The 15159-nt window shown below is 42.7% G+C and overlaps 1 protein-coding gene and 1 long non-coding RNA gene across 15 annotated transcripts in view; one reads left to right on the top strand and one right to left on the bottom strand.

Moving 5' to 3' along the window:
* Positions 1-34: 34 nt before the first annotated feature.
* Positions 35-15159, bottom strand: part of LOC144049512 (uncharacterized) — a 69578-nt gene continuing 54453 nt past the window's right edge. For 3 of the 13 annotated variants that reach the window (XM_077562497.1, XM_077562500.1, XM_077562509.1), the window contains 26 exons: positions 14889-14974; positions 14724-14759; positions 13068-13115; positions 12461-12587; positions 12289-12385; positions 11277-11420; positions 9894-9971; positions 9721-9798; positions 9465-9494; positions 8445-8480; positions 8289-8321; positions 8160-8189; positions 8001-8027; positions 7856-7870; positions 7616-7759; positions 7334-7360; positions 6314-6402; positions 6048-6185; positions 5833-5956; positions 5226-5270; positions 5066-5146; positions 4278-4425; positions 4141-4197; positions 3906-3986; positions 3668-3827; positions 35-2108 (listed from right to left, as the gene is read on the bottom strand). In XM_077562497.1, the coding sequence (XP_077418623.1) occupies positions 1823-2108; positions 3668-3827; positions 3906-3986; positions 4141-4197; positions 4278-4425; positions 5066-5146; positions 5226-5270; positions 5833-5956; positions 6048-6185; positions 6314-6402; positions 7334-7360; positions 7616-7759; positions 7856-7870; positions 8001-8027; positions 8160-8189; positions 8289-8321; positions 8445-8480; positions 9465-9494; positions 9721-9798; positions 9894-9971; positions 11277-11420; positions 12289-12385; positions 12461-12587; positions 13068-13115; positions 14724-14759; positions 14889-14974 (2245 nt within the window). In that variant the 3' untranslated portion in view covers positions 35-1822. Of the gene's footprint in view, positions 2109-3667; positions 3828-3905; positions 3987-4140; positions 4198-4277; positions 4426-5065; positions 5147-5225; positions 5271-5832; positions 5957-6047; positions 6186-6313; positions 6403-7333; positions 7361-7615; positions 8028-8159; positions 8190-8288; positions 8322-8444; positions 8483-9464; positions 9495-9720; positions 9799-9893; positions 9972-11276; positions 11421-12288; positions 12386-12460; positions 12588-13067; positions 13116-14723; positions 14760-14888; positions 14975-15159 lie in introns of those variants that run through there. The other 10 variants (XM_077562503.1, XM_077562504.1, XM_077562505.1 and 7 more) reach the window with 10 other exon arrangements.
* On the top strand, positions 1655-13678 carry LOC144049515 (uncharacterized). Of its 2 annotated transcripts, XR_013293589.1 has the most exons (4): positions 1655-7170; positions 7257-7295; positions 9710-9879; positions 12313-13678. It is a non-coding gene; the product is annotated as an uncharacterized LOC144049515 (long non-coding RNA). The 2 variants fall into 2 exon arrangements; XR_013293587.1 differs by lacking the exon at positions 9710-9879.

Raw genomic sequence — 15159 nt, 5'->3', positions numbered from 1 at the left:
ACCTTATCAAAAAAAAAAAAAGGAAGACCACACCTTCATTCATAAATATTTTATGTACAAAATATGATTGCACTGTTATATCACACAATTTGCCGAATGTCTTAATGACATATTTGGTCACTCTGTCCTTATGCCACATTTACATAAATGGCAAAAGAGTTCACCGTTTAAACAGCAGTTTGTACACTTTGTTCAAATGCATGCTCTTATTTATTTCTCTTCATATGTACAGACGTATCCAAGAGGAGCGCTTGGATTTCTTGGCACGTTGTAAACACACACGGCGCCGTAAATGTACAACAGGTGGCCTAACGAACTGACTAAACTTAGTTTTGTTTGCACATTCAGATCAAAAGTCAAAACGTCCACTGAGACACTTTGTTGAACGTCACAAAGGTTGAACGTGCGTCCTCGTTTTGGCAGCAGTTTGAATTCAAGGCAGCAAGAAAATGAGGATGTCCTTTTATGTCGGTAACGCGCTTTCCCGCCTCTTCAAATCCACGAGTGTTGTCGTCGAGCACCAGTTTTAAGGGCACCGAGTGAAGGAAGGTCCTCAAACTAGCCTCGACTCCTCGTTACAGACATTTTTATTTTTTTTTTTACAATGAATGATCACTCTTCCTGTGTGAGAGGCTTTCATATCAATGACATTTCAAAGCTACTGCGCTATTTTCTGCAGTCTTAAGTCAAGTCCGCAAAATGGTTGCCGTTCAAGGTACGATACATAAGAGCACAGGTGGAAGCTGACAAGCTAGCGTTTAGCTTCTTCTAATAACGCAGAAAGCAAAACGTTTGTAAACATCAGGGGATGGTCATTTTTGGAGGAATGTGTTATTTTGGTCCCGAAGAATTAACCCCGGAACTGAATGTAGACACCAGCGTTGACTTGTTGATACTTGTAAATTCCTGGACTTCTTAAAAGTACTAAGCAGGCTTTTCTTTTGGTCGTGATAAATTAGTCCAGAACTAATTGTTTAAACATTTCCCACAGTCCTTAACAGTGCTAAAAACTTGACATTCTTGGTGTGTGTGTGTGTGTGTGTGTGTGCGTGTGTGTGTGTGTGTGTGTGTGTGTGTGTGTTTCTGGACCTCTGGAAAGTACAATTCCCAAAGCAAGGTTGTCTTTTAGCTCCCATAAATTAAACTGGAAATAAATCTAGACAACACCGTCATTAAAGTTGCACTCCATGTAATGTTTCAGGAGCTTTTAGTTCTTGGGTTTCTGGACTTCCTGAAAGTACTACGCCCAAATAAGGTATTTTTTTCTTGAAGTACTACCTGTCTTGGTAGGGTCTTCTTTTGGCCCTGACCAACAATTAGGCAAAGATGACGTCCAAAGATGCAATTGTCTTTCAAAGCCACCTTAAGTTCCAGGAACTTTTTAGTGTTGGTATTTGATGATCCTGGAACTAAAAGGTTTAGTTACAGGTTGTTATAGGGTCATCTTTTAGCCCTGGAGCTAAATCTTGACATCAGTTCAAATAGTCCAAACACACAAATTCTCTTTTAAAAGTTGCTAGTTCCGCCTGAAGAGCCAGCAACTTTTCGTCCTTAGTTGGTATTTTGGGTTGCTAAAACTAAGATGTGTAAGCTACGCTGGATCTACATTTTATAAATAAATACATTTTTTGTTCTTGGTACTTGCAGTTCCTGGACCTCGTTACCGCTATGAGTCAGGTCTTCCTTTAGCCTTGACAAAGTCCCCCCAGAACTGAATTTTAGCCAACAATTCCCGCAGTCCCACACACAGAAGTCCTCCAAAGTTCCAGGCGCTTTTAGTCCTCGGTTCCCGCGTTGGGAAAGCGCCCGGTTCCGAGGGGTTTCACCTGCCCTCCTCGGCGGGCCGCGTCTCCGACTTGATCCTGATGAACTCCTTGGCGACGTCATCGTTGGGCCGCTGGGCCAGGATGCGCAGGACGGTGGTCCCCGTCTGGTCGGCGCGGACGGCGGGACCCAGGGGGCACCAGCAGACGCAGGCGCGGCGGCCGGCCAGGTCGCGCAGCTGCAGCACGGCCACGCCCACCACGCGGTCGGCGCGCCCGAAGCAGTAGTCCTTGACGGATGCGTGCAGCTCGCACGACTCGCCGCTGCCGTCTTTGCCCAACGTGCTGACCGGGACGGACCAAAACAAAATCAAGCGCACGCCACCAACAAACAAGGACATTACGACAAAAGGGACACAAATGTTACTGCAAGCCCTCATTTCAAACCCTAACCCTTGAAACCCTACTTTCATAGTCTAACGCTGGTCTCAGAAGTCCACCCAAAGCAAACTCGCTTGAAACCCTACATTCAAACCTTAAACCTTTACTTAATGCCCTAATTTGACACTCTAACCCTGGCCTCAAACCTAATCTGAAACCCTAAATCTTCATTTGACACCCTAACCATTAACCAAGTCTTCCAACCTTGATACAGACTGGAAAGATTACTTTAAAACCATAATACTTGCTCTAAACCCTATCTTGAAACCCTACTTTGAAAGACAAACCCTGGCTTCAAACCTTAAATTGAAACCCTACTTTCAAACCATAAAACTTTATTTAAAACTCTGAGACACACTAAACTAGTCTTGAAACCCTAAAACAGGCAGAAAACCCTACTTTGAAAACCCTCGCCCTAACAGTAACCCTAATTGGAAAGCCTATTTTGAAACCCTAATTTGAAACTGTAGGGGTGACTCAAAACCCCAATTTTAAAATATTAAAACGCATACATCTAGTCTTGAAACTCAAACAGAGGAGCCAAGCCCTATCTTGAAACCCTACTTTGAAATACAAACCCGACTTTCAAACCCTAAACCTTTATTTAAAACCCTACGAGACACACTCACTTACTTTAAAACCATAATACTTGCTTTAAACCCTATCTTGAAACCCTACTTTGAAAGACAAACCCTGGCTTCAAACCTTCAATTGAAACCCTACTTTCAAACCATAAAACTTTATTTAAAACCCTACGAGACACACTCACTTACTTTAAAACCATAATACTTGCTTTAAACCCTATCTTGAAACCCTACTTTGAAAGACAAACCCTGGCTTCAAACCTTCAATTGAAACCCTACTTTCAAACCATAAAACTTTATTTAAAACCCTACGAGACACACTAACTTACTTTAAAACCATAATACTTGCTTTAAACCCTATCTTGAAACCCTACTTTGAAAGACAAACCCTGGCTTCAAACCTTCAATTGAAACCCTACTTTCAAACCATAAAACTTTATTTAAAACCCTACGAGACACACTCACTTACTTTAAAACCATAATACTTGCTTTAAACCCTATCTTGAAACCCTACTTTGAAAGACAAACCCTGGCTTCAAACCTTAAATTGAAACCCTACTTTCAAACCATAAAACTTTATTTAAAACTCTGAGACACACTAAACTACTCTTGAAACCCTAAAACGGGCAGGAAACCCTACTTTTAAATCCTAGACTTAACAGTAACCCTAATTGGAAAGTCTATCTTGAAACCCTAATTTGAAATTGTAGGGGTGACTTAATCTCGAAAACCCTAATTTCAAACTCTAACAGAGTCTTGAAATCCAAACAGAGGATCCAAACCCTACTTTGGAACCCTAACTGTAAAACAAACCCTCGCTTCATCCATATGTTTTTAGTGTGATGTCACGTGTGTGCTGCGATGACGTCACATGCGTACAACTGGAAGCTCTCGTTGAACTTTGCACTCCAGCAGTTGTTCTTGGACTTGGTGGTGAACTTCCGCTTCTTGTCGGCCAGCGCCGGCCCCAGCAGGGAAACTTCCACGAAGGGTCGGAACATCCCGGACGTCTGCCAGCGCAGGTCGTTCACGCCAATCACTGGCGGACGAGACGGCGACCGCTCGGTAAGTCTCCCGCGTCACCTGCGCGCTTGCGTGCCAACGGCGCGGTCGTCACCTTTGACGTTGACTTTGCGGTCCTTGGCGACGACGTCCACCTGCAGCACGACTTCGCCGATTGGGTTCTCCACTCCCGGGCCTGAAAAATACAAAAACCTCAGATTTGTACACCTTAAACGTGGGTTTAACCTAAAATGCGAACCCAGGCTGGAATTCTAATCCTAATTTGAAACCCTTAACTTTGACTTTAAACCCTAATTCAGGCTTGCAATGTTATTGGCTCAAGAGCTCACCTCGATCAGGTCGAACCTTCTCATTGGCTGTGATTCTGATGCCCATGCCGCTGTGCACTAGGGAAACACGCACACGTGTTATGTGTGTGTGTGTGTGTGTGTGTGCGTGCGTGTGCGTGTGTGTGTGTGCGTGTCACCTTGTTCCCGCTGCGTGGTGACAAAAGTCCTGATGAGGGCGTCGGTGCTCTGCGAGTAAAGCGACAACGCGTAATGCAGGGACGACAGCTCGGGACTTTTCTCCACAAAAGATTTCTTCAGGCCGTTTCCGCCGGCGTGGAAATATTGCTAAAAAAAAAAAAAAATCAGAAAGGAAAAAAAAAAATCACAGAAATGTTTTTCAGGATAAAACTGATTGCGCATTCGCTGCTGAATGTTAAAAGTGGAATCTAAATTTTAAAACCCTCACCCACAATTAAAACCGTCATTTTGAACCCTCGTTTGAAAACCTGACACTGGCTTGAAACTCGGGCTGAAAACCCGACTTTAAAACCCTAATTGGGGATTGAAATCCTTATTTATAAAACCCTAACACAACCTCGAACCCTTGTCCCTGGCTCAAAACCCTAAACTGGACTTGAAATTCTGGCTCTAAACCCCAACTGTGGCGTTACTTTCAAACCCTAATCTGGATTTGCAACCTTTATTTGAAACCCAAACCTAGGCTTGACACACCCTATTTTGAAACTCGAACCCTCATTTCTAACGTGATTTAACCTTAAAAGCCTCGTTTGAAACTCTACCTTTGCCTTGACACCCTTTCCTAACCCAGGCTTAAAACCCTAACCCACATTAATTAAAGTTCAACCCAGGAATGAAACCTGAACCGTGTGTTTAAAACTCTAGGCTTGCACCCGGTCCGAAAGCCGTCCTTTCTTTGCGGCCCTACTTTTATGACCTGTTCAGGTGACGGGAGGGCTCCGCCTACCTTGATGCTCTCCAGGCTCGCATCCACGATGGCGCACTGCTTGGGCGTCAGCGCTTTGGCCTCGCCGCCGCCGCCGCCGGCCTGCAAGACGGACACGTCGTCTTCATCATCCTCGTGTTTGTTATCTTCGTCATCATCGTTGTCATAAGATAAGTTTTACCTTGAGGCTGGAGAGTCCTTTGGCGGCCGTGAGGAGCTGCGCACCCTGCAAAGTCGCCATAGAGCAATGATGACCTCGGGTCAAGCCGAGACAGCAAATGACATTTTTGATGGCCGCCAGCAGATGGCAGCAGAGAGCTTCTACTACATAATCGCATGCAGTACCGAGTTTACTACGTTAAGAACTTTCGTGAAGAGACACTGACAAGGTTAGGGTTCCACACAAGGAGTAGGTTTTCAGGATCAAGGATTCAAACTTGGATTTGGAGCCTGAGTTAGGATTGCAAATTAGGGTTTCAAGATTGGGTTAGGATTTCAGAGTAAGACGTCAAGTCATCCTTTCAAATTAGAGTTTCCGGGTAGGGTTTGAAATGAGGGTTTCTAGCCAAATCTCGGCTTTTGAACCTGGGTGAGGATTTCAAATTTGGGTTACTGTTTTAAACTAAGGTTTCAAGGTAGGGATGGGGTTTGAAATTAGAGTTTCAAACAACTATTGGGGTTTCAAGAAGGGTTTATGGTTTTAAATGACAGTTTTGAACACCACAACATTCACATTTCAAGCTGGGTTTTAAATAAGAATCCGATTGGAAAACGTTGGCCGCTGTTACCAGACTGTCGTTACTCTGCGGCAACACAATGTTCTTCTCCAGACCGCCCAGGACCGCCTTCCACAAGTCCTTGAGGATTTTCTTCAGGACCGCCTTCTCGCACACGTCCGCAAACACGCTCAGGCTACACGCACGCACGCACGCACACGCACAAAAATAGTGAGCAAGACGTGGCCGCGAGGGAAGACGTCGTCAAGTGAGCGTGTCCAGCTTACTTGGCGTCCAGGAAGTCCATCAGCGGTCTCAGCATGGCGTCGGCGTCCCCCTCGGCCGTGTCGGGGTTGGGGGGGCCTCTCATCTGGGACAGCAGCTCTGACATCTGACGCATGCACGCGCTGATGCGCGCTTGCAAGCTGCAAGGCGAGAAAGAAGGAAGGAATGAGACGGTTACATTACACTCTAAAAAAACTCTTGCTTTTGACCCAACTGTTTTTAGAGTGTACTGTAAAATAAGTTTGTGTGTGTGCGTGTGTGTGTGTACCTCTTGGCAAAGACAGCACTGAAGTTATCAAGTACATCGTTGAGTTTCACTTGTAGCTCGTTGAGGATGTCAGCAGCCTCCGTGTCCAACTATAACACACACACACACACACACACTAATTTGAGTCAACAAGACCCTGTTCATACACAGTACATTTCGTAGAGTACATTTTACTCTAAAAAGAGTCTGTTTGGTCCCGCTCTAAACAGAGTAAAATTTACACTAGATGTTTTTACACTCTAAAAACAGTTGGGTCAAAAGTAACCCAAATTATGGGGCAAAAATGGACTGATCCACTTTATGGGTTAATTTGACCCAACTTTCTGGGTTGTTTTACACTAAAAGACCAATTTCTTGACTCAAAGTTGGGTCAAAAAGACCCAAGTAGAGGATCGGTCCATTTTTTGAGCCAACTTTTTTTTTGTGTGGTCTCCTTTTGGGTAGTAGCAAACAGTTTGAGCTCAGGTGGTAGAGTGGCCGTCTCCCAAGCTGAAGGTCATTAGTTCGTTCCTCAACCCTTGGGTAAGTTTAAAAAAATAAATAAAATATATTCACAAAATGTCCTTCTAAAATTATAAATGAGAATTTTTGAGTGGAAAAAAAACCTAACCAGGTTTTTGTCATTGGAGAGGCTAATTATTTCGTACACAGTAAAAACACTTTGAGTAAAATTGACTTTGAATATTTTACTCTCTTCCAAGTGTAAATTTGACTCCGTTTAGAGTGGAAGCAAATCAACTCTTTTTAGAGTAAAATGTACTCGACAAAATTTACTGTTTGGTGAGTCTCAAGAAAAGGTTGTGGGACGTCCGGGGTGAGCTTGACAGCACGCTACTGAACACGCTGGGACTTTTCAGGTGAGTGTGAGTGATTAGGGTGCCAGGTGGGACACAAGTGACACGTTTTTTTCTACTTTGTTGATGCTTTTCAATCTGCTTGGCAGGCGCGTCAAAGGACGAAGACGAGACGAAGCTGAAGGAAGGTGAGGACGCAGAAAACACGCAAACTAAAGCAACCAACCTGCTTCTCTTTGTCTTGCTTCTCGGCCTGAAACAACACAACGCACACGCGTCACGCACACGCACATTCACCAGTATGTCGATCTGTGTGATTACTTATGAACTGTGCACGCTTATTTACATATATATGCATATAAAGAAAAGCTCTCACCCACACAATAGTGTAGAGTGTGACACAATTTAACACATACTTTAAAACACACACTGGGATAAAAAAACGCACATTTACACTAAGACATGACCAATTATAAAGAGACAAATGGACGTAAACACACACACACACCTTCTCCTCTGATTCCAACTGCACAAAGATGAAAATCCGAAATAAATAACAAAAGTGATAAGATGAAACATTTAGAAGAAAACAGACACAAACATTAACGCGCGTACACAAAATCACACACACCTTTTCCTTGTCAGATTTCAGCTGTACAAAATCAAAGCAAATGGGATGAATGAAATCTTATAGTAACGAAATATTGTCATCTTTATTTTGTCAAATGTTTCTTTTGTGGTGGCTTACCTTTTCCTCTTCAATCTTTTGGATGAAAACAGAACAAAAAACATTCAACTAAGTGTTCACAATAGAAACACTCGCACAATCTAAAATACTGTTCACTAGACACACATACGCACGCACACACACACACGCGCGCGCACACTCAGACCTTGTCCTCGTTGTCCTTGTTGTCCATCTGAGCGTGACCAGAGATGGGACAGGAAGTGACAAACAGGAAGTGGATTTAGTTATACTTCCTGTTTCTTCCTCATCTCTAAAATGTAAACGCTAACTATGCTAATGCTAAAAGATGGCCACCGCCACTTACCTCCGAGCCTTCCGAGTCCGAGCAGCCCGACTGAGTCAAAAATAATATCATGATTAAAAAAAGAAACCGTAATAAAAGCAAAAGTGCGCTCTTAGCGCTAGTTAGCCTAGCGTAGCGTAGCATACCCACCACGTCATCATCATCGCGGCCCTCATTGTTGGCCTACAGGGGGCGGCGTGGTGAGCAAACACAAAAAAAACACAGCAAAAAAATAAAATATTTATATACTTTGAAGCCGTCTAGCGAGGAGGCGGGGTCACGTGATCATGTGACAGATGCACCCACCTCGTCATCAAACTCCTCATCTTCCTCAATTTCCAACTTTTGTAAAAAAGCAACAATATTCAACATCATATGAAAAACTGAAGTGATTGCTGGTAAGGTGAAGAAATGGTGGGTGGGGCTACTAAAAGTAGATTGCTGGTAAGTTCAGGGACGGACGGCCAGGTTGCTAGTACACTTTGGAAAGGTGTTTTCTGGTAAGTTAAGGAAGACGCGATTCATACAAGTGGAATTGTTGGCAAATAAGGGAAAGGGAGATTGCTGGCAAATTTAGGTAAGGAAGATTACCGGTGAATTAAGGAAAAGGATGTTGATGTTGAATGTGGGTAAGTGGGATTGCTGGCAAATTTTGAAAGAGGGGTTGCTAGCAAGTTATGGGAAGCGGGATAGCAAGTAACCTTAGGAAAGAGGAGATTTCTGTTCAACTCGGAAAAGTGAGATTGGTGGTAAATGTAGGAAATCGGGGTTGTGCTGAATTTCGGAAATTGAGATTGCTGGTAAATGACTTAAGGGAAGATAGATTGTTGTAAATTTAGATAAGAGTTATTGCTGTAAGTTTACAAAAGGGAGATTGCTGATAAATTTAGGAAAGGGAAAGCTTCAGAGAGTGAGATTGTTGGTAAATTAAATACAATTTCTACATTTAGAAAAGGGGTATTACTATAAGTTTAAATTTGGTTAAGGGGGACTTTTGTAAATGTGTCGATTACTGGCAAACTAAGGAAATGGGAAATTGCTGCAACCTTAGATAAGGGAGATTGTTGTCAATTAAGGGAAGTAAGTAAGGAAAATGGGGCTGCTCGTCCGTTTTAGGAACGGTGACCTCGCTAATGAATTTCCAAACAGGGTGTCGCTGTTAAATTTGTGAACGTGGAGATTGCTGACCATTTGAGGAAAGGCGATATTGACACACACGGCAAGCGCAGGAATTTCACCGGCAGGGCACGTGACATTGACAATGAACGATTGCTACGAGGGAGGAAAGGAAGGTTGGACTTTGGGGATGCAAGAAGCGAGACGTACCTCCTCCTCCTCCTCCTCCTCAACTGAAAACTGCCGAGAGAAATACCAGACCGAAAAATCAACCCAAACGTCTTCGCAGCAGATTGAAAAGCATGAAAAAGTGGACATTTTGTATTGTGAGTTCGCTCTCCGCATTTCATTAATTTGCAGCTTCTTCGTGTCGTCCAGGGGCGGGCAATTCCGGTCCTCCAGGACCAGGTGTGCCCACCCCTGATGCAGCTTAGACTATCTTCTTCTTCTGGAAGGTGCGACTGACCTGCTTTGCTCCCATGGACTCGAACATGCGCTCCAGAAGGACTCGCATCTGCTGGATGTTGTTCATCAGCACGCACGGCTGCACGGACGCCACATGGCGAGAAAAAGGACAAGGATGAGGTCGGCTCCTCCCACAAGATGTCGGCCCGCCTCTCGTGAGGTTCGTGTACTGACCATCTTCTCCTTGCCGCAGTAGGATGGAAAGTTTTTGTCCAGCAGGGCGCAGTACTGCAGCAGGACTTTGCTGATGGTCTGAACAAACCACAAGCAGCAAACGTGTCGACCAGGACGTTAGCACAGCGAGCATCCGGGTCACGCCAGAACGCAAAACACGCGAGAGTGTCCAAAAATCAGGAACGACGCAAATCATTTGGTCTGACACTTGACGATAAGGTGGCTTGAGGGCTGTGCAATTACTCAGAATTCAATTACAATTTCAATTATTACACTCAACAATTACAAAATCTGCAAACGCGAGAGAAAAAAGATGATTCATTATTACAGATTTAAAAAAAAAGAACTCATTTAATACATTTTGTTTCATCCAAAAGGAACCTGCATAATTATAATGTTTCAAAGAATTTCATTTGTTTGAATATTTTTGATCTGTTTTTTACGTTTAAACATTTTCTTGTTTTGTACCCAAAAATAAATGATTGTCCAACTGGACAGTGCACAAGTTGCACTCCAACTTTAAGTTTTTACCAACACAAATAAATAAATATTATTATAAATATATATTAAATTCTGTTTGGTAGTGTTTCAATTTTTTTTTAATTGGTCTTAATATTTTTAAATGCTTAACCATTTTCTTGTTTTGTTTTGTTTTTTTTTTACCCAAAAATAAATAATCGCTTGAATAATTGCGATTTCAATTATTGCCAAAATAATCGTGATTATTATTTTTTTTCCCATAATTGAGCAGCCCTATGAAAAATCATGCCAATCGTTTGCTCTACCAACTACAGTAAACTAAGACGATCATAATTGGATGGAACGTTGACGATAAACTTTAATAATATTCACTTCAGGTAACAACTATTATGAAACTATAAGTAAAAAAAAAATGCTTATAATCGATTTATCCAACCACTACAATGATAATCCTTTAATCTAACAATTGTGGTGCTAATATTTGTATTAACAATTACGATAATATTAATGATTTGATCTAATGACAAAAATGGCAGTAATCCTTTATTTTGATAATCATACTTTGATTTCATATGGTAGGAGTTGTTTTTCTACATTTGGACATTTAGTAATGATTCTTATTGTTATTGTTAGGGTTAGCCTAAGTGTAACGATAAATTTGGATCTAACATTTATGATAATCCGACGATAATATCCCTTAAATCTGCTGACGCTAATCCTTTCATCTAACAACCACGAGAATAAACATCTGCTCGAACCAAGCCGACAGCCCTGTGACGCAGCAAGGCATCATGGGTAATGCGGTCTTCACAGCTCAAGTCGCGTTTGCTAAACGTCTCCGAATTTGCACCGGCGGCGTTTGAGCAAACGGCTGTGATGACGTCATCGGGCGGTTGACGTCACCTTGGCGAATCGCCGGTTGTATTGCGCCAGCACGGCGGGGTCGGGACACTCCAGCTTGCGGATGATCCCGAAGCTCTGGTTGAGCTGCGTGAAAATGTCCACCACCGAGCAGGAGAACAACGCGTGCTCTGACGTCGATTGGAACTGGACGCACACACGCAAAAAGAAAGAAGAAGAAGAAGAAGACCACAAGAAATTCATGTTTTTTTTTTTTCCACATCTTGGGAAAGACGGATATTGTGAAAGGAAGTTTATTTGCTGGTAAGGTTAGGGAAAAGGGGAGATTGTTGGTAAATTTAGGAATTAGGCTGATTGCTGGTCAGTTTAGGAATGGAGAGATTGCTGTTAAGTTTAGAAGAGTGGAATTGTTGGCATATTTAGAAAAATGCCACAGCTGGTTAAATTTAGGAAAGTGTTAGCTGGTAAGTTAAGATGGCAAGTTTTTGAAAGGGAGATTGCTGGTAAGTTTAAGAGAGGAGATTGCTTGGAGTTTGCAGCTAAATTTAGGGAAGAAGGTTTTGCTGGTGAGTTTGGGAATGTCGGTTTGCTGCTATGTGTAGGCAAGAAAGGTTTAAAAAAAAAAGAAGAAAAAAAAGTGGTGTCACTAGTATATTTGGGAAAAGTGATTGCTGGTAAATTTATGAAATACAGATTGCTGTTCAGGTTAGGAATGGCGGTCATTTAGGAAAGTGATGTTTTGCTATTCAATTTGAGAAAGGTGATTGCTAGTACATTTAGGAAAGTGGGTTGCTGGTAAAATTAGGAAAAGGGGATAATACTGGTAAATTTAGAAAAGGGGATTGCTTGTAAATGTAGGAATGGAGACTGCTGGCGTGTTTAGGGAAGATCGTTAGTAAATTTAGGAATGGAACTTTTGGAAAGGGGAGATTGTTGCTAGCTTTTGGTTTAGGAACGTGGGGGCTGCTGGTATGTTTTGGAAAGGAGATTGCGGGTAAGTTTAGAAAAAGGGAGATTGCTGGTACAGCTTGTGCGTGTGTGTTTAATGACTCACTCCTTCCCTCTTGTCCCTCTCCAGCGCTCCGTGCATAAAGTCCATGGAAACGTCTTCATTCTCAGCCAGCCAGGCCAGAACGAAGGGCAGGAACCACCTGGGACCACAACAAGCCGTTGGACGCGGACGCGGACGTGACGGAATCACGCGCGGAAGACGGACGGCGTCTTACGAAGGATATTCTGGAACGGCGTCAGCGAAAGCGGGAAGATCCGAGACGTACTCGTTGTACAGCCACTTGACCTTGAAGTGAAGATTCATGTAGTCGGACGGCTTGCACAGACGATGGTGGTCGTGCTCTGGGGAACACAACAGCAAACTGTTGTCGCTTTGCAAATTCACCAGCAATCGCCCTCATTAAATATACCAGTAAAGCTCCGTCCTATCCGAAATCTACCAGTAATTCCCTTTTCCTCAACTTACCAGCAACTTCTTTTTCCAAATGTACCAGCAAACCCCCGCCTTCCCAGAGTTAACCTGCAATTCCTAAGTTTGCCAGCAATGCTACTTTTCCTTAACATACCAGCACTTCCCTAACCGTACCAACAATTCCCCCTTTCCTAAAGCTAACAGCAATCAGCTCCTTCCTTGATTTACCACCAACCTTCTTTTCCTAAACTTACCAGCAAATTCCCTTTCCTAATTGTAATAACAACCACCTTACCGTATTTTCCAGCAATCTCCCCTTTCCTAAACTTGCCAGCATTTCCTTTTGACGATGGTAATAATCCGTTCATCTAGCAATGACAACGTGAATAAGATCCATTCTGGGGTCTTACCATCTTGGAAGTCTATTCTGCGGATGCGGAAGGTGCCGAGAGCTGCTGCTGCCATGGCGACGGGAATGTAAAAACAAAAAAACAAAAAAAACAAAAAAACACCAACAATGACAGCAGAGATGAAGAGGAGGAAGATGACGGTGATGATAAACTTCATAGCGGAAGCGGTGACGCAGCGAAAACGCTACGGTGATGGATTGCTACGCTCCAAACGCAGCCTCAAACACGCCAACACAAATCTAACACCAACACTCGCCGCCATTATTATAACTGCCATTCAAGCGTAAAAGAAAAAGGACAACCACTGGCTGATGCAAACAATTGGCGATTCCCAGATTTTCCCAATATTTCCGTGAAAACAAATGGCACATTTGCATTGCTTTTGCCTGTGACTAGCATGCAAAGCAGGCATATTGTTATTAGGGGTGCGCCTAAAAAAAATAAAAATCGATTCTCATAAGAATCGTGATTCTCATTTTGTATGATTCCGAATCAATTTTAAATGTCCCAAAATTGAAATTATTATACACTATATTGCCCTTGTTTGTGTGTGTCTTTATTGGGAGTGCTATTCATGTTGTACTCAATTTGGCCACTTGGGGGCAGTGTGGTTCCGCACATTCTGATACACTGTTAACTTGTAGCCACATTAGAGAGTAGAAGGAAAAAGTCACCATCAAGTTATGCCAATAAAAGTTGTTGTTTTTTTGCAGCGTAGGAAGAGCAAATGCCGGTGAGTAATGTTAACATGATTCTCTGTAAACATTCCTGAAGGGTTTTGTATGTATAGCTGTTCTTTTGATAAAGTGATAAAAGTGCTGCGAGTAGCATGCTAATTAGCTTTAGCCAGTGAGACTGGAGTAGATCAAAACGATTCTTTGCTCGTCTATAAATTGAAGCAGAAATCATTTTGAATCCAAAATCGTTCTGAATCCAAAATCGATTCTGAATCGAATCGCTGGCCCAAATATCAGAATCGAATCGTGAGACAGTCAAAGATTCCCACCCATTATTGTTATGGTAGTCAAAACGACATTTCATCTCATTTTGAAATCAAAATAATCCTCACAAATCAAATGACAACGATGCTTTTCAATACGCGGGGAGCTTCCTTTCGCCAAAATTCAATTTTATTTCATGTTAATGCTGCATTCGCGAAGGTTTAAAGTTGGATTGTCCCACTTCCGACCCCAAAGCGTTCGAGGCAAATGTAAACAACAAAGATGGCTAATTATGGGCAATTGTTTGTTGTTTTGGTTAACGCAGTCTGTCCAAAGCACGCTGGGTTACGTGAAGTTACTTATTTTGAGTAGAAAAGCTAATGTCATAATAAACAGAGATATTTAAATTATGTTTTAAGTCTGACTTCCTACCTTCCTCTTGTCCTCGAATGCAGCTTTAGACGCCATTTTGATTTGTGACGCAAATGTGACATAAGCTCGGAATTGTCAATCCCGAATGCGCTTGCAAGTCGGTAACTTGCTTTGGTTAGAACCTCTTTTTACACTTGTGTGACAGTTAAAAAAGAAAATAAATGAAAGAAATCCAGGACAACTGATTGCTTACTAGACCGGTCAAGGATTGGAATATGTTCTAGACAATCACGTGACGGCTAACACGCTAACAACGCTAACAATGCTAACAAGCAACGCTCACCGACGTTCCTGCGGTAGCGAGCACCTTTAGCCAAAACTGGAGAAACATCATAGATCGTCAAAGAAAAGAACAGACTCAGCGAAAAAAAAAGAGAGAATTAGCTGGAAAGGAATGAACAAACACACACACGCGTGCTAGCGCTAATGTTTTTTGTGTTTTTCTTACCCTCCAGAGCGTACTTGACATCCTGAGCAAACAGCGTCCACATCACCTCAGCGCTGACTTTCCCCACGTTCAGTTCCTGAGGAAACCTGAAGGGGGCGCACATGGGTTTTGTGTTTTATGCTGAGTCATTGTAGTTTGCTACCACCTTTCACCCTACCGTCGGTTTAATTTACGTGCTAAAATTGTTAGCGATTGAACAAAGTCGCTCGGGGTAGTTTGTTTTTGAAGGAAATCAGCCTAACATGTCCGCCTCTAGACAAAATGGCAGACA

The sequence above is a fragment of the Vanacampus margaritifer genome, chromosome 3, assembly GCF_051991255.1.
Source record: "Vanacampus margaritifer isolate UIUO_Vmar chromosome 3, RoL_Vmar_1.0, whole genome shotgun sequence".
NCBI lineage: Eukaryota > Metazoa > Chordata > Actinopteri > Syngnathiformes > Syngnathidae > Vanacampus > Vanacampus margaritifer.
This window is presented reverse-complemented; position numbering and strand designations above follow the sequence as displayed.